Raw genomic sequence first — 25,004 nt, forward strand, 5'->3', positions numbered from 1 at the left:
ACAAATGACTTTGGAACTGAGTCTAGATTGATAGATAGGATCGCACTAGGAAGTAGAGATGCAAATAATGGGATTGATGGCAAAAGAAGATTGAGGTTTTTGACTTGAGTCGCTAAGAACAGTGTGTTACTAAGAGAAACAGCAAAGTGAAGTAGAGGGCATGGGAAGGGGCGCAGGATGATAAATTCTGTTTTACAAGTACTTATCTTGAGGTCACTTTGACACTGATTATTAGAAAAGGCTGTTTTGGGGGTGCCTGGGTGTATAAGTCAGTTAAGCATCAGACTTTTTATTTTGGCTCAGGTCATGATCTCACTAGTCATGAGTTTGAGCCCCATGTTAGGCTCTGTGCTGACAGCGAGGTGCCTGCTTAGGATTCTCTCCCTCTTTGTCTCTCTCTGCTCCTCCCCTGCTCACTCTCGTTCTCTCTCTCCCCCTCAAAATAAATAAGCTTAAAGAAAAAAAAAATGCCTGTTTTAACGTGGGAAGAGAAGAGAGATCTCTGTTGTGGTTATAGATTTAGATGTTTGGCATCATAAAGAAACAAGATAATCATTGGGGTAATAGGGTTGAGGGAAGAATTTTTTTGCTTTTGCTTTGAAGGTCAAGATGCCTGTGGGAGGACTGGATAAAGAAAGTAGATGAAAGTTCTTAGGAAGAAGAGACATTGACTTGGGAGTTAGGGAAGTAGAGTATGGGCAAAGGTGTAAACATTTTTAAGAAACCAGAGGACATAGTGGGGTGGAGGAGGTAAGATGTGTGTGAAGATAGAAGAGTGCATGCTGTGGCCTGCCTTGACCTCAGTAAACTGGAAGATTGGGATGAAATTAGGGACTTGGGGAGAAAAATAGTAAATTTGGTAAGACAGATTGTAGAGAATGAGGCAAAGATGCTGAGGATTAATAAGATTGCCCAGAAAGAGTAAAAGGTGAGGTGATGCTAAAGTTATACCCCAAAGTTTGATTTGTTTTTCTTAGATCCTTGGGATTCTCAAACTAAAGTAGAAGACCTCTTGAACCCAAGCCTGACCTGATTCCAGGCCATGGATTAACCTCTGTGGAAGTAAGGATTCGAAGGTGAGGGTAGGGACGGTATTCATTTAGGTGTTTGGAGGAACTCAATGTAGTCCAAGTATCCTGGGATCTTTAAAATGTGTATGTGAAACGTTGTAATAAGTTGTATTCATTATCTTATTTACTTCTCACCAAAACCATATATTATTATCTTCTCCATTTCTATAGATTAGGTGATTGAGTTCTAGATTTTAATTTTATTAGCATACGAGCTAGGATATAATGAAACCTGCTCTGTTTCGTTATAACAGATATAACAGAGCCTGCTCTGTTAACCACTACTCTGTATGTCTCTGTCCAATAGAACTATAATGTATGCCATGTATAATTTTAGATGTTCTCATAATCATATTAAAACAAATTTTAAAAAGTTAATTTTAATACTGAGGTAAGGCAGTATATTCAGAACATCATTTTATCTTAAGGTCCATATAAGAACTTAATAAAAGTGTATATTGTATATGTTTTTTTATATTGAGTTTGAAACCCAGATTGTATTAGAATATCTTAATTTGGAGTAGCCACATTTCAAGTGCTCAGTAGTCACATTTGCCTAGTGGCTACCATGTTGGATAGTGCGGCTCTATATCCTCAGACCTGTGTCCAGTCAGAACTTTGGGTAGAGTGCAGAGGGTGCCTTTTGCTATGATAGCACTAATTTGTCTGAATGGTATGAGAGTGGAGTGGCCTGTCTACACTGTTTTCCAGACTAGAATAGCCTCCCAGCCCTTGAGAGCCACAAAAAAAATTGAGAGATGGTTGTTTACAAAGCCACTCTCCCTAAAACTATGTACCCCAAAACTAAATCAAATATGCAGCTTAATTAGAAGTTAATTGTTAGTATTAAAAATTCCCATCATTCCATTCCATAATGACCCCATATCACAATACTGTACATTTTCTGTAGCCTTGTCATTTACAGAAAACTTCATATAGCTTGCTTATTTGATCCTCACAACAAACCAGTGAGACACTATCCCCATTGATACAGGTAATGAATTGATTTTATACAGAAAGGTAAGTGATTTGTTTCAGTTAACATGTAATAAAGATGAACCTCCAAACACGTTTTTTAAAGACTCCAATCTGGTATGTTTTTCTGCTGTGCTAATCAGATTTGCCTTGTACAAAGCATAATATAGTTCTGTTTATTAACGGTGATCAGTTAATATTGCTCAGAACTCAGTATGTTGGCCTCTTCCCATAAATGCATCCCCTAAATTCCTATGTAATTGTTCTAGTGGCTACTCTCCATTTCTTGTTTACCTATTCGTTACATGACTGTGCTGTTTATGTTTTAATTTGCCTGAGAAAGGATCCTAAATGGATATCTTTTTAGTTTGTTTGGCATTGCTGGCATTGCTTTTGTTTGGATTTAGATTCCATAGGATCAAATCATGTGAGCATGTGAATCATGGTAAATTAAAGAAGTACCTAGGGTTCCCCTCTTTCCCATTTTTGGGTCTTGCAATAGAAGAATTGCACTCTTTCAAGTTAGTGTTTTTTCTTTTCCTGAAATCTCTTCTGAAATTAAGCATTAAGGCAGATGCAAACCTTACTCCCTGTATGCTTTACATATGGGATTTCCATATGAGGGTTTTTTTTGTTTCTTTGTTTGAAAGGGTTTTATTAGACAAAGCGTTTTTTAAATTTATTTAAAAATTTTTTTAGTGAGTAGGGGACGGCGGTAGAGTGGGGAGGAGAGAATCTCAAGCAGGTTCCATGCTCAGTGTGGACCTTGATAAGGGGCTCAATCTCACGAGCCTGTGATCATGACCTGAGCTGAAATTAAGAGTCAGGCACTCAACTAACTGAGCCACTCAGGTGCCCCTAGACAAAGGCTTTTTTAGCTAAAACATTTAGTGGCAAAGAGACTTTGGATATATAGGTTCGACTGTATGTAAAGGACCTTGAATGCCAGCATAGAGATTGGAGCTTTGTCTTGGGAAGCTCCATGATTGGAATGATGTTTTAGGCACGGTAGTATAGAAGATAGCTATCTGATATGTCTGAGATCTGAGTAGTTTATATTAATGGTAATGCTAGGGTCTAAGTACCCTAATTGCAATAGAGCTCAGTAACTGAAAAAGGCATTGGACTCATCATAATGTATAGATGATTAATGATGTTTGAGAATGCCATTAAGGCTTATGACTGACTGATGTCATCCACATCCCAAGGATCCACCTGGTCATTCCTAGCTTGGTAGATCATATACTACACGCATTATAGCACAATTCTTCTTATTGTTGTTTAATTAATACCATAGTGTGATATACTAGCTAACTTCTCTGTGCCTCAGTCTCGTAAGATGGAGGTGAGATTTCTATTTTAAAGAATATTGTAAGAAATAAATGATTTAATACTGTGTGCTTAAAATAGAACCTGGCATACTGGGAAGTTCAGTAAATGTGAGCTGCTATTAATTATTGTTACTATCAGATCTGTTAGGAATGTTTGATAATGTTTATTTTTATAACTTACATTTTATCTTTAGCTACTCTGCTAAAAGCTAGAATGAAACAGTTGCCTGCAGCAACAGTGCGCCTCCTTTCAAGTTCTCAGATAATCACTTCAGTGGTCAGTGTTGTGAAAGAGCTCATTGAAAACTCCTTGGATGCAGGTGCCACAAGCATAGATGTTAAACTGGTGAGTGTCCCTGAAAAGCCAAATACCTTTAAAGCAAAAAAGGGCTGGGCAGATGAGTTCTCCTTACAGCTGTTATCTTTCTCTTTCTACGTATTAGTGAATTATTCTTAGGATATTGCATGTTTTACTTTCTTAAGAGTAGATTCTTAAAAATAAATTTTAACTTAAGTCAATATTACAGTAACACTAAAGGAAATTTTAAAAGAAAAGTTATTCTTTAGGACTCCATCACCAAAAACATGAATCTAATTTGTCCGTATTTTCTACTATTATTCTTTGGTATTGCTTGGTTATTTACTTGTTTTATGCTCATTTGCATTTTATCTTTTCCACAAACCTAATTTCAAAACTATTTCCCTTGTTGTGTCATAGTTGTCACATTAAAAAATTTTAAGTGCTATATATTAAATCATGAGTTAATATGACTTATGATATTGATTTATTACAATTAGTTTGCATGTCTATCTCCCTTATTATAAACTACTAGCTCATAGAGGTAAGGTATATATTTTTTCATTTTTTGTGTGCTTCATACCTGGCCAGTGCCTGGTACATAATGGTGAATAAATTGTTTGAGTGAATGTAGGAATACATTTTTATAATCTTCTAATTATCAGGTATTTACAGTTAGTATGACAGCATAAATGATACTGATAAAAATCTTTATAGCAAAGACTTTCCTTTTTTCATATATACATGTATATATATATTTTATAGTTTGTATGTGAACTACATATACATGTAGTTGTAATTGCTCCTTATAAAAACTCTGAATTATCTACTACTATACCTGTTTTACAAGTAATTAAGGTTGTGAGAACTTTCCCAAAGTCCATAATTAGTAAGTAGTGAATCAGATTGCAGTTCAGATCTTTCTGTTTCTAAAACCCATTCAAGATCTTTGCTCTATGCTAGTGGTTTTAATAATGTTTGGGTGCATCAGAATACTTTAGTTACTGGGCCCTAGAATTACATTTGTAACACGTTTCTAGTTGATGCTGAGAACTGCTGTTATAAGCCATTTCAAACCTGTATTAAAAGTTTTTTTTTAATTTTTTTTTCTACATTTATTTATTTTTGAGAGACAAAGCACTAGTGGGGGAGGGGCAGAGAGAGAGAGAGACAGACAGACAGACAGACAGACAGAATCCAAAGCAGGCTCCAGGCTCTGAGTTGTCAGCACAGAGCCCAACGTGGGGCTCGAACTCACAAACTGTGAGATCGTGACCTGAGCCGAAGTTGGACGCTCAACCGACTGAGCCATCCAGGTGCCCCAAACCTGTATTTGTTTTCAACAATATACAGTTGGCCCTTGAACAACACAGGTTTGAACTGCATGAGTCCACTTTGATGTGGATTTTTTATTTGATAAATATAGTACAGTACTGCAAATATATTTTCTTTTCCTTACGATTTTAATAACATTGTCTTTTTCTGAATTTACTTTATTGTAAGAATATATAGCATATACTATATGTAACATACAAAATGTGTGTTAATTGACTTTTTGTGTTATTGGTGAAGCTGCTAGTCAATATGAGGCTATTAAGAGGAGGCTGGGAACATGGCGGAGTAAGAGGACCCTAAGCTCACCTGGTTCCACAGATACAACTAGGTAACACTCACATCAGTGTAAATAACCCGGAACAGACTTGAAGGCTGGCAAAACAAACTCCACAGCTAAAGAGAAGTGGTAGACAAGAAGCCACATCAAAGACGGTAGGAAGAGCAGAGACGTGGTGGGGAGTGCTCCATGGAGGGGAGAGAACTGCAGATATGAAGAGGGAGGAGAAATAGACTGTATTGCACTAGGCAACCTGCATGGGGAAGATGAAGCCCCAAACATGTGGCTTTGAAAGCCAGAGAGGCCGAATTCCATGAATTCTTAAAGCCAGCAGGACCTAAAGCATGGAATTTTAAAAAGCCACATTCTGGGAGAGCCTGGATAACAATAGGAAGTGGAGTCCCTGCCCTTAAAGAGAGCACAACCAACAGCCCTTGGAGTTACAGCATAGAAACAGCAGTTTGAAAATGGGGGGGAGAGTAGTTTACTCATTTCAGAGCATGTCCCGGACAGCAGGGATCACTGTGGGTCTCCTCCCGGAAAAAAGGAATGGGCAGATACCATTTCTCTCCCATATGCCCCAGTGCAAACACATGGCCACGTGTGAGAACCAGCGTGGCACTGACACTACCTAACTTGCTTACCCCATGGCCCCTGCCCCAACACTGCACTTCAGCAGATCCACACTTCCCAGTCACATATACCTCAGTTCTGACATTTTGAGTCCCCTCTCCCAGAAGACCAGTGCAAACCTTCCCAACACTGTATCTTCCAACCTGTGCACTATGTGGGGCTTCAGTCTAGCAGCGGCAGCAGGTCTCGTTTTGCAAGCAGACCAGCACTCATCTTGTTAAAACTGTGTGCCCCACGGCAGCCAGGGACCAAATAGTGCCCACAACAGTCAAGGAGAATCTCTGCAGGGTACTGCAGCAAAGAAAAAAGCAGCCAGGATACAACAGCAGGCCCAGCACACATAGGAGACGCTCCTGAAGTGACACGTTCTGGTGAATAGGGGACACTGCACTGTGGTTGACTTTCCTAACACACAGAAACAGACACAGAGAGCTAGACACAATGAAGAGACAGGATATATGTGCCAAATGAAAGAGCAAGGCCAAACCACAGCAAGAAACCTAGGAGAAACAGATACAAGTAATATGCCTGATAGAGAATTTAAAGTAATGATCATAAAGACACTGAACTTGAGAAAAGAGTGGAGGACATCAGTGAGGTCCTTAACAAAGAGAGAAAAAAAGAACAAGCTATAAATAACACAGTAAATGAAGTTTAAGAAACAATAGATCGAATAATAGCAGGCTAGAGGATGCAGAGGAGCAAATTAGCAACCTGGAGCACAGAATCTTAGAAAGTAATCAAGCCAAACGGTGAGAGAAAAAATTATTCAAAATGAGAATGGACTTAGAGAAGTCAGTGACTCCATCAAGCATAATATTTGTACTATAGGGATCCCAGAAGAAGAGAAAAGGGGGAAGAAAATATATTTGAAGAAATAATAGCTGAAAATGTCCTTAATCTGGGAAAGGAAACAGAGGTCCAGATGCAGGAGGCACAGAGATCCCTCAACAAAATCAACCCAAGGAGGCATACATAAAGACATAGAGTAATTAAAATGGCAAAAAGTAGTGATAGAGAATTTTAAAAGCAGTAAGAGAAGCCAGTTCCATATAAGGGAAACCCCATAAGGCTATCAGCAGGTTTGTCAGTAGAAACTTGGCAGGCCAGAAGGGAGTGGCATGATATAGTCAAAGTGCTGAAAGGAAAAAACCTACAGCCAAGAGTACTCTATTCATCAAGGCAATCATTCAGAACAGGAGAGAGAGTGTTTCCCCATTCAGAATAGGAGAGAGAAAAAGGAATTCATGACCACTAAACCAACCCTCCTAAAAGAAATGTTAAAGGGGATGGGGCACCTGGGTGGCTCAGTCGGTTGAGCAGCCGACTTCGGCTCAGGTCACGATCTCGAGGTCCATGAGTTCGAGCCCCGCATCGGGCCCCTGTGCTGACAGCTCAGAGCCTGGAGCCTGTTTCAGATTCTGTGTCTCCCTCTCTCTGACCCTCCCCTGTTCATGCTCTGTCTCTCTCTGTCTCAAAAATAAATAAACGTTAAAAAAAAATTTTTTTAATAAAAAAAAATGTTAAAGGGGAGTCTTTGAGTGGAAAGGGAAGAGCAAAAGTAGGAGTAAAAAAAGTGAGAAGCACTAAAGCAGTAAAAATAAGTATGTCTTTAAAAATTGGTCAAGAGTGGGGCGCCTGGGTGGCTCAGCCAGTTGGGCAGCTGACTTCAGCTTACGTCATGATCTCACAGCTTGTGAGCTCAAGCTCCACATGGGGCTCTGCGCTGACAGCTCAGAGCCTGGAGCCTGCTTTAGATTCTGTGTCTCTCTGCCTCTCTGCCCCACCCCCACTCCCATTCTGTCTGTCTTTCAAAAATAAATAAACATTTAAATAAAAATAAAATAAAAATCAGTCAAGAGATTCACAAAAGGATGTAAAATATGACACCATATACCTAAAACATTTGGAGAGAGAAGAAATGGTTCAGACTTAAGTGACCATCAATCAGCTTAATATAGACTGCTATATGCAAAAACCCAAAAAGCCAGTAATAAAAATGCAAAAAATAGGGGCGCCTGGGTGGTGCAGTCGGTTGAGTGTCCGACTTCAGCCAGGTCACGATCTCGCGGTCCGTGAGTTCGAGCCCCGCGTCAGGCTCTGGGCTGATGGCTCAGAGCCTGGAGCCTGTTTCCAATTGTGTGTCTCCCTCTCTCTCTGCCCCTCCCCCGTTCGTGCTCTGTCTCTCTCTGTCCCAAAAATAAATAAATAAAACGTGGAAAAAAAATTTAAAAAAAAATGCAAAAAATAAAGAGAAAGAATCCAGGTATATAATTTTAAAGAAAGCCAGAAAACCTTGAAAGAGAGCAAGAGAAGAAAGTGTCAGAGAACTACAAAAACAGCCACAAAACAAGTAACAAAATGGCAATAAATATCAATAATTCCTTTGAATGTAAATGGACTAAATGTTCAAATCAAAAGATGTAGGGTGATGGAATTGATAAAAACCCAAGACCAGTCTATTTTCTGCCAACAAGAGACTCATTTCAGACCTAAAAATATCTGCAGATTGGAAGTGGGGGATGGAGAAACATACTTCATGTATATGATGTCAAAAGAAAGCCGGGGTAGCAATGATTTATGTCGGACAAAATAGACTTTAAAACCAAGACAGTAACAAGAGACAAGGGCACTCTATAATTGTAAAGAGGACAATCCAGCAAGAAGATGTAACAACTGTAAATATTTACGCACCCAACGTAGCACTTAAATGAGTAAAATAGTTAAAAAGAAACAGGAACTAATTGATAGTAATAAAATAACATAGAGGACTTCAACACTTCACTTACATCAGTGGACAGATAATCTAGGAAAATCAACAGGGAAACAGTAGCTTTGAATGACACACTGGACCAAATGGATTTAACAGATATATTTAGGACAGTCCATTCTAAAACAGCAGAATAGACTTTCTTTTCATATTCCATCCTAAAACAGCAGAATACACTTTCTTTTCAAGTGCTCATCACACATTCTCCAGAATGGATCACATATTAGGCCACAAGACAAGTGTCAACATTCAGAAAGAACAAAGTCATACCATGCATCTTTTCTGACCATAATGAAACCAAATAACCACAAAGAATCTGGAAAGAGCACAAATACATAGAAGTTAAATAACATGCTACCAAACAATGAATAGGTCAGCCAAGAAATCAAAGAAAAAAAAAAACAACAACACATGGAGACAAATGAAAATGCAACAGTCTAAAATCTTTGGGATGCAGCAAAAGTGGATCTAAGATGGAAGTTTACAGCAATACAGGCTTATCTCAAGAAGCAAGAAAAATTTCAAACAACCTAACCGTATACCTAAAGGAGCTAGAAAAAGAACAAACAAAACCCAAAGTGAGTAGAAGAAAGGAGATGTAAAGATTAGAGCAGAAATAAATGACACAAACTAAAAAAGTAATAAAATGTCAGTTTAGGAGCTGGTTTTTAGAAAGGATCAAAAAGATTGGTAAGCCTCTAGTTAGACTCATCAAAAAAGAAAAAAAAAGAAATCACAAATGAAGAGAAATAACCAACACCACAGAAATACAATTAGAATATTATGAAAAAGTATATGCCAACAAATTGTAGAACCTAGAAGAAACATAAATTCCTAGAAATTTATGAACTACCAAAAACTGCAAAAAGGAAGATATAAAAAATTTGAATAGACTGATTACCAGCAGTGAAATTGAATCAGTAATCAAAAAACTCCCAACAGACAAAATTGCAAATGAACCGGCTTTACAGGGGAATTCTTCTAAACATTTTAGGAGTTAATACCTACTCTTAAACTATTCCACAAAAATAGAGGAAGGAAAACTTCCAAATTTATTGTATGAGGTCAGCATTACCCCGTCACCAAAGCCAGATAAAGACATCACAATTAAAGAGAACTGCAAGCCAAAATCTCTGATGAACATACATGCCAAAATCCTCAACAAAATATTAGCAAAGAGAATCCAACAGTACATTTAAAAACATCATTCACCATGGGAAATGCCTGGGTAGTTCAGTTGCTTAAGCATCTGACTTCAGCTCAGGTCATGATCTCCGCTTTGTGAGTTCAAGCACCACATCAGGCTGTCTGCTGTCAGCACAGAGCCCACTTTGGATCCTCTATCCCTCTCTGCCCCTTCCCTGACCTCAAGAATAAATAAAACATAAAAAAAAATTTTTTTAATGTTTTATTTATTTTTGAGACAGAGAGAGACAGAGCATGAGCAGGGGAGGGGCAGAGAGAGAGGAGACACAGAATCTGAAGCAGGCTCTAGGCTCTGAGCCGTCAGCACACAGTCCAGCACGGGGCTTGAACTCACAAACCGCGAGATCATAACCTGAGCCAAAGTTGGAAGCCCAACCGACTGAGCCACCCAGGCGCACCCCCCCCTTTTTTATTTTTATTTTTTTTAATGTTTTATTTATTTTTGAGACCGAGAGTATAAGCAGGGGAGGGGCAACATTTAAAAAATTTATTCGCCATGATCAAGTGGGATTTATTCTTGGGTTGCAAGGGTTTTTCAATATTTGAGAATCAGTCAATGTGATAAATCAATGAGAGGATAAAAACCGTATTATTTCAACAGGTGCAGGAAAAGTATTTGACAAAATACAATATCCATTCATGATAAAAGCCTTCAACAACAACAAACCATCACTAGAGTAGGTTTAGACAGAACATAACTCAATATAATACCACTGACATAGTAATGGAGAAGAACTGAGAGCTTTTCCCCTAAGGTTAGGAACAAGACAAGGATGTCCACTCTCACCACCTTTATTCACATGTTGCTGGAAGTCTTAGGTATCAGACAATAGGTAGTCAGACAACAGAAAATAATAAAAGGCATCCAAATTGGTAAAGAGGAAATAAAACTTTCACAATTTGCAGATGACATGATACTATATTTTAAAAACCCTAAAGACTCCTCCAAAAACTGCTAGAACTAGAACTACCATAAATGAATTCAGTAAAGTCACACAATACAAAATCAACATACAGAAATCTGTTTCACCTCTGTATACTAATAATGAAGTAGCAGAAAGAGAAATTTCAAAAAAATCCCATCTACAACTGCACCTAAAATAATAAGGTACCTAAGAATAAAGCTAACCAAGGAAGTGAAAGATCTATACTCTGAAAACTGTAAACTCTGTTGGAAGAAATTGAAGACATGAAGAAGTGGAGAGACATTCCATGTTTATGGGTTAGGAGAACAAATGTTAAAATGTTCATGCTACCCAAAGCAATCTACAAATTTAATACAATCCCCATCAAAATAACAACACCATTTTTCACAGAACGGGAATAAACAGTCCTAAAATTTGTATGGAATCACAAAGACCCTGAATAGCCAAAGCAGTCTTGAAAAAGAAATACAAAACTTGAAGGATCACAATCCCAAACTTCCAAGTTATATTACAAAGCTGTAGTAATCAAAACACTATGGTTCCAGTACAAAAATAGATACATAGATCAATAAAACAGAACAGAAAACCCAGAAGTAAACCCATAATTTTATGGTCAATTAATCTTCCACAAAGGAAGCAAGAAAAATGCAATGGGAAAAAGACAGTCTCTTCAATAAATAGTGCTGGGAAAACTGGACAGCTATATGCGAAAGAAACTGCACCACTTTCTTAAACCATACACACAAATAAATTCAAAATGGATTAAAGATCTAAATGTGAGACCTGAAACCATAAACTCTTGTAAGAGCACACAAAGCCAGACATAATTTGTCAGACTTTGGCAGTAACAAATTATATTTGACATATTTCACTCCTGAATCTTAGGCAGACATACTTTGTTCTTAAAGCTCTCTGGAAGAAAAGCACGTTTTTAAAAATAGTGTTAGGCAGCCCACAGAAGTCTTCTGATAAAAGTAAAGTACACATTTTTATCTGGCTGTATATTTTAGTATCTTGATATTTACCAGTTTCTGCTTTGTAGAGTTTGAAAATAAATGACTGTGTTGCTGTACATGATAAGACTTGTTTTATTATGATTTCATACAATAATAACTATCCTGACTAGGAATGTTTTCATAATTAGTTAAAGTTGATCTTATTTTAAAAATTTAAACAGATCTTTGTATTATTTTACTCACATGTCTGGAGTTGTATTTGTATTGCAAGATTAGTTTTCTGTAGTTAATGATTTTTCTATAAAATGAAGCAGCCAAACTGTTTCTAGGATGTTAATTGTGGATTGAGAGAGATGAGGAACTAATTCTTAAGGGTCTCCCTCCAACACCTTACATATCTAATTTACCTAAAAAGTACTTACACAGTATTACTTAAATTCAGGTTATTAAAAAACTGTATTATTTTAAAATACTAGAGTGATTGTAATTGCAGGAAGATCTCTATAGGGATTTAGATTTTGTTTTTGAACCTTTTTTTAAATGTTTATTTTAATTTATTTTGAGAGGGGGCGGGGGCAGAGAAAGGGAGAGAGACAGAATCCCGAGCTGCATCATGGGGCTCGAACTTGCAAACTGAGATCATGACCTGAGCTGAGATCAAGAGTCATACACTTAACCAGCTGAGCCACTCAGGTGTCCCTAGATTTTGTTCTTGTTATGTATGCATACTTTTAGTATTAGCCTACAAATACTAAGCTGTGAATTGAGTTGGGTTTTTTTTCCTCATTTTTCAAGTAAAGAACTCACAGAGATTGCCAAATTTAATGTATTTTCTCAGCATTTTTCTGTTCAGTGATTATTTGCAAAAAGAACTTTAGAAAGTTATACTAAATATTTAAAATTCTTATGAAAGCAGTAAATAGTTAAAGGGAGAAAGTATTGAAAAGTATTAAAAGGCTGAATAAGGATAATTGCTAGACTCTTGGTGGGTAGAATCAGCTGCTGTTTTTGAAGGTGATAGTATTCAGTTTTGTTTATTTGAGAGATTATATATGCAAAAGCATATATAATTTAGTAGAATTTTCTTAGTCAAGTTTAAATGTAAATTTAAACACAGACATCCAATGGTGCTGAAATACTTCAAGGGAACTGACTTCTTTATTTTACAATTAGACTGACTTCTTTATTTTACAATTGAATCTGAGTTCAGGGAAAACAAGGGGCTTCCCCATTGTACCATAGTTAGGAATTGATAGAGTTAACAATTTGAACTCTTACTTTCTTAATATTAAGATTCCACAAAAGGTAAATAAATGACACAACTGTTTCTCTTATGTTGCTTTCTGTTTCTGTGACAACAGTTTACTGTATGTACTAAAAGTATTCTTTAACTTTTTATAGGAGAACTATGGATTTGATAAAATTGAGGTGCGAGACAATGGTGAGGGTATCAAGGCCACTGATGCACCTGTAATGGCAATGAAATACTACACTTCAAAAATAAATAGTCATGAAGATCTTGAAAATTTGACAACTTACGGTTTTCGTGGAGAAGCATTGGGGTCAATTTGTTGTGTAGCTGAGGTAAGGTAATTTATATTGACTTTTTTAGTGATTTCACACTCAGAATGGTAGCATTAAGAGAAAACTAACCCAGGATTTGGCAGAGTGTAGTTTTTTTTTTTATTGTAGTAGAATATACATAACATAAAATTTACCATTTAAGCCATTTTTAAGTGTACAGTTCAGTGATTTTAAGCATGTGTAGCCATCATTGCCATCCATTTCCAGAACTTTGACATCACTCCAAACTAAAACTCTGTGCCCATTTAATATTTAGTCCCCATTATCCTTCTCCACCTCCAATCCTTTGTAACCACTATTCTACTTTCTGTCTCCATGAATTTGACTAATGGAGTCATATAATATTTAACCTTTTGTGTCTGGCTTATTTCATTTAGCAAAATGTCTTCTACATCTTATAACATGTATTGGAATTTTATTCCTTCTTAAGGCTGAATGATCCTCTGTGGTATGTTTAAATCATGTTTTTGTTTATCCTTTTACTTGTTGATGGACATTTGGGTTATTTCCACCTTTTGGCCATTGTGAATAATGCTACTGTGAATGTGGGTGTGCAAATGTCTGTTGAAGTCCCTGCTTTCACTTCTTTTGAGTAAAAATCTAGAAGTGGAATTGCTGTATCATGGTAATTCTGTCTGATCTTTTGAGGAAAGGCAAAGTATGTTTTGCAACGTTAATATTTTGTTTTAAGTTTATTTATTTTGAGAGAGAGCACATGTGCGAGTAGACGAGGGGCAGAGAGAGAATCCTAAGCAGGGCTCGAATTCACTAACTGTGAGATCGTGACCTGAGCTGAAATCCAGAGTCAGATGCTTACCGGACTGAGCCACCCAGGAAGTGCTACAATGTTAATGTTTATAAAAAGAAAAAGTACTTTAATGACCCATTGACTTTGAAAAAATGTATTAAAATTAAACCGCTATCTTAATTATAAGCTCTTCTTAGAGATTTTACTGTAGTAAAGTTCATTGTGAATCTCTAAGAGTGGTGGCTTTATAGTAGTTACATTTCCCTATGCGTACTTGATTATGAAATCCTTTTATTGGTAAGCATTTCACTGTTTTGTTGTTACTGTACTGTGGAACCCACTCTGGAAATACCTCTCTAGTAAATACAGATAGATTGATTCTAGAGATGTGAATTGACTTGTTCTAAACCCTAGCTAATCAGAGGCAGACTGGACCCCAGAACTTTGCTCTCCTGATCCTGGTTAGGTGCTTTCAATGTTGGTAACCCCTCATTTCAGTGCCTGAGCAATTTGTTTGCATAGTACCATTTATACTTCTCTGCCTCTGCACTAGATTTCATAACTAGTTTGTGGCAAAGCCTATCTAAAACTTTGATCTGTTCATTTCCATGTGTCTCACTTACATTTGATCACACTACTCTGTACTAGGTTCTTTGTGCTCTACTGTTACTCTGTATGTCAGGCTCTGTTTTATAGTGTGATGGTATGTTTCCCATGTGTGCTCATTGGCTGTGTATTCCTCCATTTGTGCTTTGGCTTGTAGACTCTATTTGGGTGAGAATGCTCAGGTACAATTAAATGATAGGACTTTGTACCTCTTGTCCCAGAAAAGTGTCATGTATATGAGATAATGTTGCCCTTTTGTCATCCATTCTTTGGGCATCTGTTAGGTAGCCAGCCTCATCTCCCTGGCAGTGATATAATCTCCATGCTTATTGTGGTCTTCCCTTTTTCCTTCTGCCCTTAGAGTGCTGGCATAGTGTAGATTTTCTCCATTTTTTTATGAAGAGTCCCAGCACAGTATCTACTTTTCTCTTTGACTTTGGGGCTCTGTAAAGTGATACCTAACTAACAAAGAAAAATTGTGGGTAGAGGACGAGGTAGAGTTTAAAGTGGGAGAGTTTACTCTTCCAGTACTAGGGGTAAGACTAGGGGCCCTTGTGTGTTAGAATCTAGATGTTCACACATTGGTAGAGGAGAAAAGGTCTTGTCCTTCCTTACGCGCATTCTGCTTAAAACCTTTATCCAAAACACTTTATTTAAGTTCACTGAGTCTCCAAATATATTTTAGGGAAGAGCAACTAGAGGGTACAACTAACTGGACATTGCCCTTCTTCCTCCCTAGAGACTGTATCTGGGAACCTATAGCCCTGGGATCTTGTAGAAAGTGTTTGTTTCTAGAATGGGGTCAGATTTGTATCGGGGAACCTCTCAAACTCCCAGTACTAGCACATACTATTGTTTGAGCTTTTGGTAGCTATTTTAGAAATCATACAATTTATTTGAAAACATAATTATTTGATTTTTTAGCTGTTGTCCAAACGAGGTAGTCTTTAAGGTATATTTTGGCAGAGTATTGTTGAATAATACACAGCTTTTCTGGGTTTTTAAAAATTAATTGATTTTTTTATTTGAGTATAGCTGATGACATTAGTTTCGGGTATGCAGCATAGTGATTTGACAAGTTTATAAATCATGTTGTCTTCACTACAACTATAGCTAACATGTCTTAATATATTGCTATTACAGTATCATTGACTATATTCCTTATGCTGTGCCTTTTATTCCCCATGACTTAATCATTCCATAATCGAAAGCCATTATCTCCTTTCACTCAGACGTGGAATCTAAGGGATAAAAAAACCCACAAATGAATAAACAGAAAAAAAAAGGCATTTCTGTATTTCCTATAAGATATATATAACTTTTTAGAACTGAAATTGGTTATTATCAGCTTTGTCTACTAGGTGGCAGCACTATACTTAGTCTTTTAAAATACATGGTAATAAGCCATATGATTTACTCAGATCTTTACTGTAGTTCTGATTTTAAATGACAGTTTTGCAAGTCTGTGTCCAGTGGTGTTCTCTATTTTGTTTCTTTTTTTGATGACTTAGGCCCACTTGATATCCAAGTTCGTCATTTTGTCTTTTGTTTCATTTTTGATGCATTTTAATGCCTTGAGTATAAATACTTGAAGTAATTTGTATACCAAAATTACAAGAGAAGTAAAGGAATTGTCCAACTATCAGCATAACCTAAAACTGTAAACTTTTTAAAAATTATATTCAGTTTACACATTGTAAGGTCAGGTGTTTATTTTATAGAATATTAACAGCATTTTATGTAAATCTTTTTTTTTTTTTTTTAATTTTTTTTTTCAACGTTTATTTATTTTTGGGACAGAGAGAGACAGAGCATGAACGGGGGAGGGTCAGAGAGAGAGGGAGACACAGAATCGGAAACAGGCTCCAGGCTCTGAGCCATCAGCCCAGAGCCCGACGCGGGGCTCGAACTCACGGACTGCGAGATCGTGACCTGGCTGAAGTCGGACGCTTAACCGACTGCGCCACCCAGGCGCCCCTAAATCTCTTTTCTTGTAAATCTTTGGGAAACCCTCACATAGGTATGTGTGTGTGTATTTTACATACTCCAGGGCAAGATATATACTATAATCAGCACCCCTGAAGGTTCTCTCATTCCCTGTCCCAGTTAGTATTTCTCAGAGGTAATAGTTGTTATGACCTCTGTCAACATAGATTAGTTCTACCTGTTCTTGAACTTGATCTAAATGAAATCTTACAGTATATATTATTTTGTCACAGATGTTTTGATGATGATTTGAGCTTGTTTCTGAAAGCCAAAGCATCACCAAAAAATCTAGAACTGGAAGGGATCTTGGTAGTAGTAGTGGCCCCTGGTTCACTGGGAGATCCCCCATGACAGGACTGAAAACTCACCCCTCTAGCTGCCAAGCATTGGTAACTGAATGCTCAAAGCTGTGTCTCTCTCTGGCGATTGCCCTTACCTCATCTGTACAGCAGTAACTTACCCATATTGTGCAGGGCAACCTGCATCCAGTGACTGACTAATGAGGGGTTATAAAGATTCTATTCCAATTTAGAACAACTCTGCCATGCTATCTCTGGTCCAGAGTGGCTCCCCCCCCCCCCCCCCCCAACTCCCATCAGGGTCAGCCAAGTCCTTGTTTGTGACTACAGAGCCCCACTTCTTTTTCTGTCCTGCCCTCACAGGTGATCATCTCTGGAGCACCCCCAGTGAACTTCCTGCTCACTAGTCTCCGTCTCAGTCTGCTTCATGAGTAGCCACCCTAAAATGTAGGTCTTCTATGGATCTGTCTTCTCATATTATTGATAAGGAAACTGAGGTCTTATGTAGCCAAATGCTAGGTCTTCTTACTCCAACTTCAAAATATAGTCTAATAATCAGTCAGTTACTGTTTCATTGTGTGTTGTTTGCAGGGTGCTTTGCTAAGTAGTTCACTTTACAAGAACTGTGCACAGTGCAGTAAATGGAATATGAAAATTGTGACCTATTTAGGGACATATAATGTGTCCATGGCAAAGCCAAGAATTCATTTCCAATATCATGTCTCCCAGTACTGGATTTTCCACAGTAGGTCATGCTTCCGTCTTACTAGCATGGTTAGAGAGGTATCTATTAGTTTAAAATTACTTCATATTAAAATAATAAATATTTCCAGGCCTGCAGTGGTAGGCTCAGTAGATGGTATCAAGGAGTAGTCAAGTTGAAACTTACGTGAAAGGATTCTGAACAGTATTTCAGAAATACAGAAAGTAATATATGCTTGTTAAGGTCAATTAGATTTAAAAAATTGTTATTCAGGATTTATTGTTATTAATTATTAATCAGTGCTTTTTGGAGAAAAAAGCTTACTTTTTAAATGTAATGAGTATTCTTTACCACTCAGAAAGAATTGAAGTTTTATGTATAGAAGTTGCATATTTATTTTTAAAGGCTCCAATTTATTTTGAAAATCTTTGGACAGAGATTATAGTTACATAATAAAAATTAGCGATTTGGTTATTTTATCTGCCAGATTAACTGATGCAGACAATTTTAAAGTCATAAAGATGTAAATTATCTCAGGCTCAGTAGATTGATAATTTGTATCTGGAATATAGTTTTGTCACACTATTAAATGGCCATCACCGAAAATTCTGATTGTTGAAAGTATTCTTATTAAAGATGTTAATAATTTTAGTTACAAAAAGAAAATTAAGTAGGTTTTTAGCAAAATTGGAGGAATTTAAAACATATCTTATTCTATATTCTTTATTGACACACTTTAAAAGAATGGGCAGTTTTCCTAATTTGTCAATTTTAAAATGACTTCCAGTCTTAGAATTAAACAGTCCAAAGGAGTAAACCATTGTTTTTATACCTTCAGAGTATCCTGTTGGCATTTAAAAATGTAATTACGCTTGATAAATCCATGATGAATGTATCAGTTACTGACACAAATTGATACGGTTTTCTTTAAAATCTTGAAATTTATTGTTGTTTGTAGAGCAATAATTTGGAGATACTTGTTTTCTTCAGTGTTAAATTCCTGGTACTGATTAAAAAGCATACTGACTAAAATGAGCTAGAGGTAGTGAAAATTCTGTTTTGAGCTGTTCATAAAATTTTTTGTGAAGACTTGGTATATATTCTTATCACATAATAAAACACATAATAAAAGATTTTATTTCTTTTTACGTAGATATTTTATATATTTATTAAAAAATGATCTTTTTCCTTTCCAGAGAAATGTTTAAGAAAGTTATACATTTTTTGAACCAGATTTTAAGTGGAGGCTAAGTTACACTTCAGTTTTAGGAGAAATACAGAACAGTTTTGTTTTCTTAAAATCAAAACAAACTCAATGAAAAGTCAGAACCCTAATTCTCAAGTGTTTGCATAAGAGACTTGGCCAAAGGCATAAAGCAGGTTAACTTTTCTGAGAGTCGTGTGAGGATAATGATTTGAGAGTCAATTGAAATAATACATATTAAAGTATCTTTAATACGTTCATGTGCCATACAAATGAAAGTTACTTTCAGTCTGGACTTGAATGTGAAAAGTAGTATGTACCTTTATCATAAAGTTGATAATATCATCATACTTGCTCATTTTCTTGTTGACAAGCAGTATTTCACCCTTTCAAAGTTTATGCAGACAACTCAGCATTTTGGGGAAATCCTTTCTAAAGTTTAACAGACATTCCTACATAAATTCCTTCTATTTCTCACAAAAGGTCTTTATTGTGTAGCCTAAGTTCATTATTTTCTCTTGTTTATCCCTCTGAAGAACTAACAGAGGTGCCAGCCATCCTTTGTATAACACTAATGTTTATGGATTCATTCCTCCATTTTTTAATTAGTTACAATGTGCTGGGTATTACTCTGATCTACCAAGTTTATTTTACACAATTTTGTGATGAGATGACATCATGTGTGGGTTTGTTTTTTAAAATTTCATTAAACCTCCATGGCTCAAAAGGGGCAGAATGAGAAGCTATGTCATTCTGTTTTAAAGATGAAGGTTGGGACTTCCTTAATTGTGGGCCCCCATAGCTGTAAAAAAGGTAGGAGGAAGCTGCTAGCATCATTTTGATGTTTTCTGCCTCCTGTTCCACAGTGTGGATAGAGTACCTTTCATGTTCTTTAGAGCCATGGTGACAGAGCTGTAATTAAAATAGGCACAGGAACTTTTGAAGAGTAGGGTAGGTATCCTGCTTTCTAAAGTGTAGCCTCCTCACAGGTAATAGAACTCTGTTCTAAGGAGAAAAGCCAGGGTCAAGATTTTCCTATTGCTAGTCTCCCTCAGTGAAGTATCTGGGAGAAGGTTATGAAGTCAGAGCTCTTATATTAGTGTACAACTATGCATAGGCAGGCACACTCACAGAAAGAAAGACATTTCAGTGATCCAGGCAAAATTGATATTTCAGCTGAATCATGAAGACCATTTACCTTAGTTTTCAGACTCCTGTGTCTGTGCCAAGGTGCTCATCCAAAAATTAGCAAAAAATAAAAATAAAAAATAAGAACAAACTTTAACATAATTGTCTTAAATGAATTTTTGTCAAGAAAGGTTTTTTTTGCATGAATTGACAGGATGTATCCTAAAGTTTTAATTGAGTTTTATCTAAAACATTGAGAAAACTTATGCTTATCTAAAGTTTAGATGCTTTTTATGAATTCTGTGAATTTTAACTTTGTATTAGTATTATATAATTTTTGAAACTCAGTAACTAGACCAAAAAGACAGTTTTTCATAACTGATAGCCAATATAATCTGTAAGGTTCTCTGAGAACTCTTAAAACTTTACCTTTTAAAATAAACTTCTCCTTTTAAAATTCTTTAAATAAATTTTAGTTCTTCCCTTGACACCACTAGATTCATTCTGCCATAGTTCATTAGTGTCTCTAGTAAGAAGCGCAAGTAAAAATTTGTAATATTAGAGATGCATCTGATGGTGGAGTTACTGCAGGTTCAAATATGTTAACTGCTGCAGAGCTAACACATTCTAAGCCTGTGCCTGGTCCAAAAAAAGGTTTGCTGTTCAGGACACAGGGTCATATGAAATGAACTCTTGAAATACAGTTCCTTCCTCTGAGGAGCACATTGTATTTAACAAATTTGTGAAACATGCTAACCTGCGTTGTCCTTCGCTGTCTTTAGCAGTGAATTTTGAAGCATTTCCTATCAAGATAAATTTTCACAGTACCCTTACACATTCTAATTCAAAAAAATTAATATTGGAAAACAATAGTGTATTTTTTTTTTACTTTAATACAAATGTTACATTTATGACCAGTAAGGTCCTATTTTACTTTTTAGCACATCAGTTTATTCATCTAAGTTGGGGTATTTTGCTATTAACTAATATGTTTAAAGGATGAACAAGTTAATATTTATAAAATGCTTTGAAAGTAGTTAAAACAAAAATCCATATAACCTTGTGGAGTATTAGTATCATTTTCATCTTATCATTGCACTTCCTTAAAGATGATAGAGTAATCATTTATTCAGTACCATCTAACAAGCCACTGGCTTAATTAGTACTAGAACTCAGAGTTCTAGGACTACTTTTGCTTAATAACACCAACTTTAGGTCAGGTGGCTAGCTCTTTGGAGAATAGAAATAGAATTCAGTTGACCTTGGCATTTTTGAAAAATGGTTGGTTAAATGTAGAATTGTTTTTACAGGGACAATCATAGAGTAAATTAAGAGACAGGAAAGAAATTTTCTGTACTCTTTGTTTTTAAACAGAGTTTATTAGAGAAAATCACTACTGGACAAAATAGAGTTGGGGATGTAGCAGGGAAGATTAAGATTGGTTATCAGGAAAACTTATAAAGTTATACAACTTTTGAACCACGGAATATAATTTTGGAAGAAGTAGAAGAATCACTTAAGGTTATACAGAGGCTCACAACTTTGATTTAGCTGTATGTTTTTGGAAAACAGCTTAAGGCAGTGCTTCTGGTAAGGAATTTTATAGACATTACCCTTAGAGTCTAACAGATTCTAATATTGTGAGCTAGAGAAGCTGTGTGTGTGTGTGTGTGTGTGTGTGTGTGTGTGTGTCTGTGTGTGTTTGTGTGTTTGTGCACGTAATGGTGACTCTGCTATTCCCTGCCTGGTATCTACATGTTTTATAGCCATATGGCCTGCTGTAAATTAGTGCATGTTTAGGGCAGGGTGTTAGAACCATCAAATCCAATGTAGATCCAACTGGACCTAGATGAGTTCCAGCAGTGGAGCTGGATCTTTGTGGCTTCTTTCTTAAATATAAGTTTCTGGGGCGCCTGGGTGGCGCAGTCGGTTGAGCGTCCGACTTCAGCCAGGTCACGATCTTGCGGTCCGTGAGTTCGAGCCCTGCGTCGGGCTCTGGGCTGATGGCTCAGAGCCTGGAGCCTGTTTCTGATTCTGTGTCTCCCTCTCTCTCTGCCCCTCCCCCGTTCATGCTCTGTCTCTCTCTGTAAAAAAAAAAAAAAAAAAAAAAAAAAAAAAAAAAAATATATATATATATATATATATATATATATATATATACGTTTCAGATAACTCTCCTGAGTTCACAGATGGCCAAGAAAGATTGCTCCCAATTTTGGATCATTATTGCTCACAAAAAGTGTAAGGAGGGCATCCTTTTCTGAATCCATTGTGCTTTCCTGAAGAAGTATGCCCACTCCCTGCCTGTTATTTTCTGACAGTGGAATGGTTTTCTATTGTCATGCTCTCCCACTAATCTCACAGAGTAGGTAAACAGAAAGCCAAGGGTGAGGGTAGCTCAGAAGAATGCAGACATTCTTAAATTTATATTTATGTGACTGTAACACCTTAGGAAATATTTTCATGCTCAGTGAAATCCTTTCTTACACATAAATGTCTTAGTGCTAATATCTTCTTCATTTAACAAAAAAATTACATTTAAATAGTTCAGGTTTTAAGCATTTAAACTACATTTAAATTACATTTAAATAGCTTGGTTTTAAGAAAAAATTGTCCACAAATATATGTGTGTATGATTTATATTTTTTTATTCTTTTGAACCATTACCTTGAAATACAGAAAATACATTACCTTTTTATACAGATTATAAAAAGAATGATTATTTTACAAAAGGCTTTTTCACATTACCAACAAATTTATGGAAATTGTCTTTTAAAAAGCAAGTTTCCCAGAGCGCCTGGGTAGCTCAGTCATTTGAGTGTTTGACTCCTCATTTTGGCTCAGGTCATGATCTCACGGTTTGTGAAATTGAACCCTGCATTGGGCTCTGCACTGACAGTGCAGAGCCTGCTTGGGATTCTTTCCCTCTCTCTCTTTCTGCCCCTCCCTTGCTCGTGTGCTCTCTCTCTCCCTCTCAAAGTAAATAAACAAAAAGAATTTTCCCTAATGCAGTTACAGTATTTGATTTTACAGATGTAAGTCATATAATACAAATAGCCATTTCAGTCATATATACAAATAACCAGTACATTTCAGATGTATAGATTTGTGTATGAGTATTTTAGTTAAAGTTAAATACTCAAAAATCAGTAATTTGCCACATAAAAAATATAAAGTAGCCTACTATTAGTGTACTACTATTAGGCTACTAATTAGCCTATAAGTTACTATTAGTGTAACTCTAAGGGAATATTATAGGAGAAGTGGTCGTAAGAGCTTAACAAGTAAGACTTTAAAAAAAAATTTTTTTTTAATGTTTATTTTTGAGAGAGAGAGAGAGACAGAATGGGAGCAGGAGAGGGGCAGAGAGAAAGGGAGACACAGAATCTGAAGCAGCCTCCAGGCTTTGAACTGTCAGCACAGAGCCTGACGCAGGGCTCGAACTCCCAAACCTTGAGATCATGACCTGAGCTGAAGTCGGATGCTTAATCGACTGAGCCACCCAGGCGCCCCTAACTTTAATTTTTCTTTTTTTTTTTTTTTAATTTTAAAGAGGGAGAGGGAGACTGCAAGCGCAAGCAGGGGAGAGGGGCAGAGGGAGAAAGAGAGCTGGAATCTTCAGCAGGCTCCACACTCAGTATGGAGCCCAACATGGGGCTCGATCTCACAAACTGAGATCATGACCTGAGCTGAAATCAAGAGTTAGATGCTTAACCAACTGAGCCACTCAGGTGCCCCAGACTTTTTTTCAATCTTAAGTAAATGTCTAATCATTTTAAATTTAATTTGATAATGAGTCCACTGCAAAATCTAAAATCATAATTTTATTAGTTTTTTTATATTCCAGGTTTTGATTACAACAAGGACAGCTTCTGATAATTTTAGCACCCAGTATGTTTTGGATGGCAGCGGCCACATAATTTCTCAAAAACCTTCACATCTTGGTCAAGGTAAGAGAGTAGCTTTGTAGTTTTGCCTTTTCTTTCTTGTTTATTTTATTTTTTTCTTGTTTATTTTTTTAAAAATTGTTACATCTCAAATTCAGATGCATTACTTCAGGTTTGCTTGTGATAAAGGGTAGTTAACTTCCAAGTGAATATTCAACCCCTACTTTAGTCACCAATCTCTTAAATACTTAGTTTTCTAAAGAGAGACTGTTAAATGACTATGGAGAGTATAGACATTTTAACAGTATTTATTCTTCCAATCTTTTTTTTTTTTTTTTAATTTTTTTTTCAACGTTTTTTATTTATTTTTGGGACAGAGAGAGACAGAGCATGAACGGGGGAGGGGCAGAGAGAGAGGGAGACACAGAATCGGAAACAGGCTCCAGGCTCCGAGCCGTCAGCCCAGAGCCTGACGCGGGGCTCGAACTCACGGACCGCGAGATTGTGACCTGGCTGATGTCGGACGCTTAACCGACTGCGCCACCCAGGCGCCCCTATTCTTCCAATCTTGAGCATGGAATGTTTTGCTATTTCTTTGTGTCTTCTTTAATTTCTTTCATAAGCTTTCTATAGTTTTCAGCATACAGATCTTTTATGTCTTTGGTTAGGTTTATTCCTGGGTATCTTATTGTTTTTGGTGCAGTTGTAAATGGGATCAATTCCTTGATTCCTTTTTCTGATGCTTCATTATTGGTATATAGAAATGTAATCGATTTCTGCACGTTGATCTTATATCCTATGACTTTACTGAATTCACGTATCAGTTCTAGCTATTTTTTGGTGGAGTCTTTTGGGTTATCCATGTAGAGTATCATGTCATCTGTTAAGAGTGAAAGTTTGACTTCTTCTTTTTCAGTTTGTATGCCTTTTATTTCTTTCTGTTGTCTGATTGCTGAGGCTAGGGCTCATAGTACTGTGTTGAACAACAGTGGTGAGAATGGACATCCCTGTTGTGTTCCTGACCTTAGGGGGAAAGCTCTCAGGTTTTTCCCCATTGAGGATGATATTAGCTGTGGAACAAA

General features: G+C 36.7%; 1 protein-coding gene across 9 annotated transcripts in view; it reads left to right on the forward strand.

Moving 5' to 3' along the window:
* The window catches only part of PMS1 (PMS1 homolog 1, mismatch repair system component), a 100,076-nt gene that overhangs the window by 4,043 nt on the left and 71,029 nt on the right, over positions 1 to 25,004 (forward strand). For 8 of the 9 annotated variants that reach the window (XM_043577282.1, XM_043577289.1, XM_043577287.1 and 5 more), the window contains 4 exons: positions 978 to 1,076; positions 3,571 to 3,722; positions 13,179 to 13,361; positions 23,883 to 23,985. In XM_043577282.1, coding sequence (XP_043433217.1) covers positions 3,591 to 3,722; positions 13,179 to 13,361; positions 23,883 to 23,985 — 418 coding nt within the window. In that variant the 5' untranslated portion in view covers positions 978 to 1,076; positions 3,571 to 3,590. The remainder of the gene's footprint in view (positions 1 to 977; positions 1,077 to 3,570; positions 3,723 to 13,178; positions 13,362 to 23,882; positions 23,986 to 25,004) is intronic. The other variant, XM_043577284.1, reaches the window with a different exon arrangement.

Source organism: Prionailurus bengalensis, chromosome C1 (genome assembly GCF_016509475.1).
Source record: "Prionailurus bengalensis isolate Pbe53 chromosome C1, Fcat_Pben_1.1_paternal_pri, whole genome shotgun sequence".
NCBI lineage: Eukaryota > Metazoa > Chordata > Mammalia > Carnivora > Felidae > Prionailurus > Prionailurus bengalensis.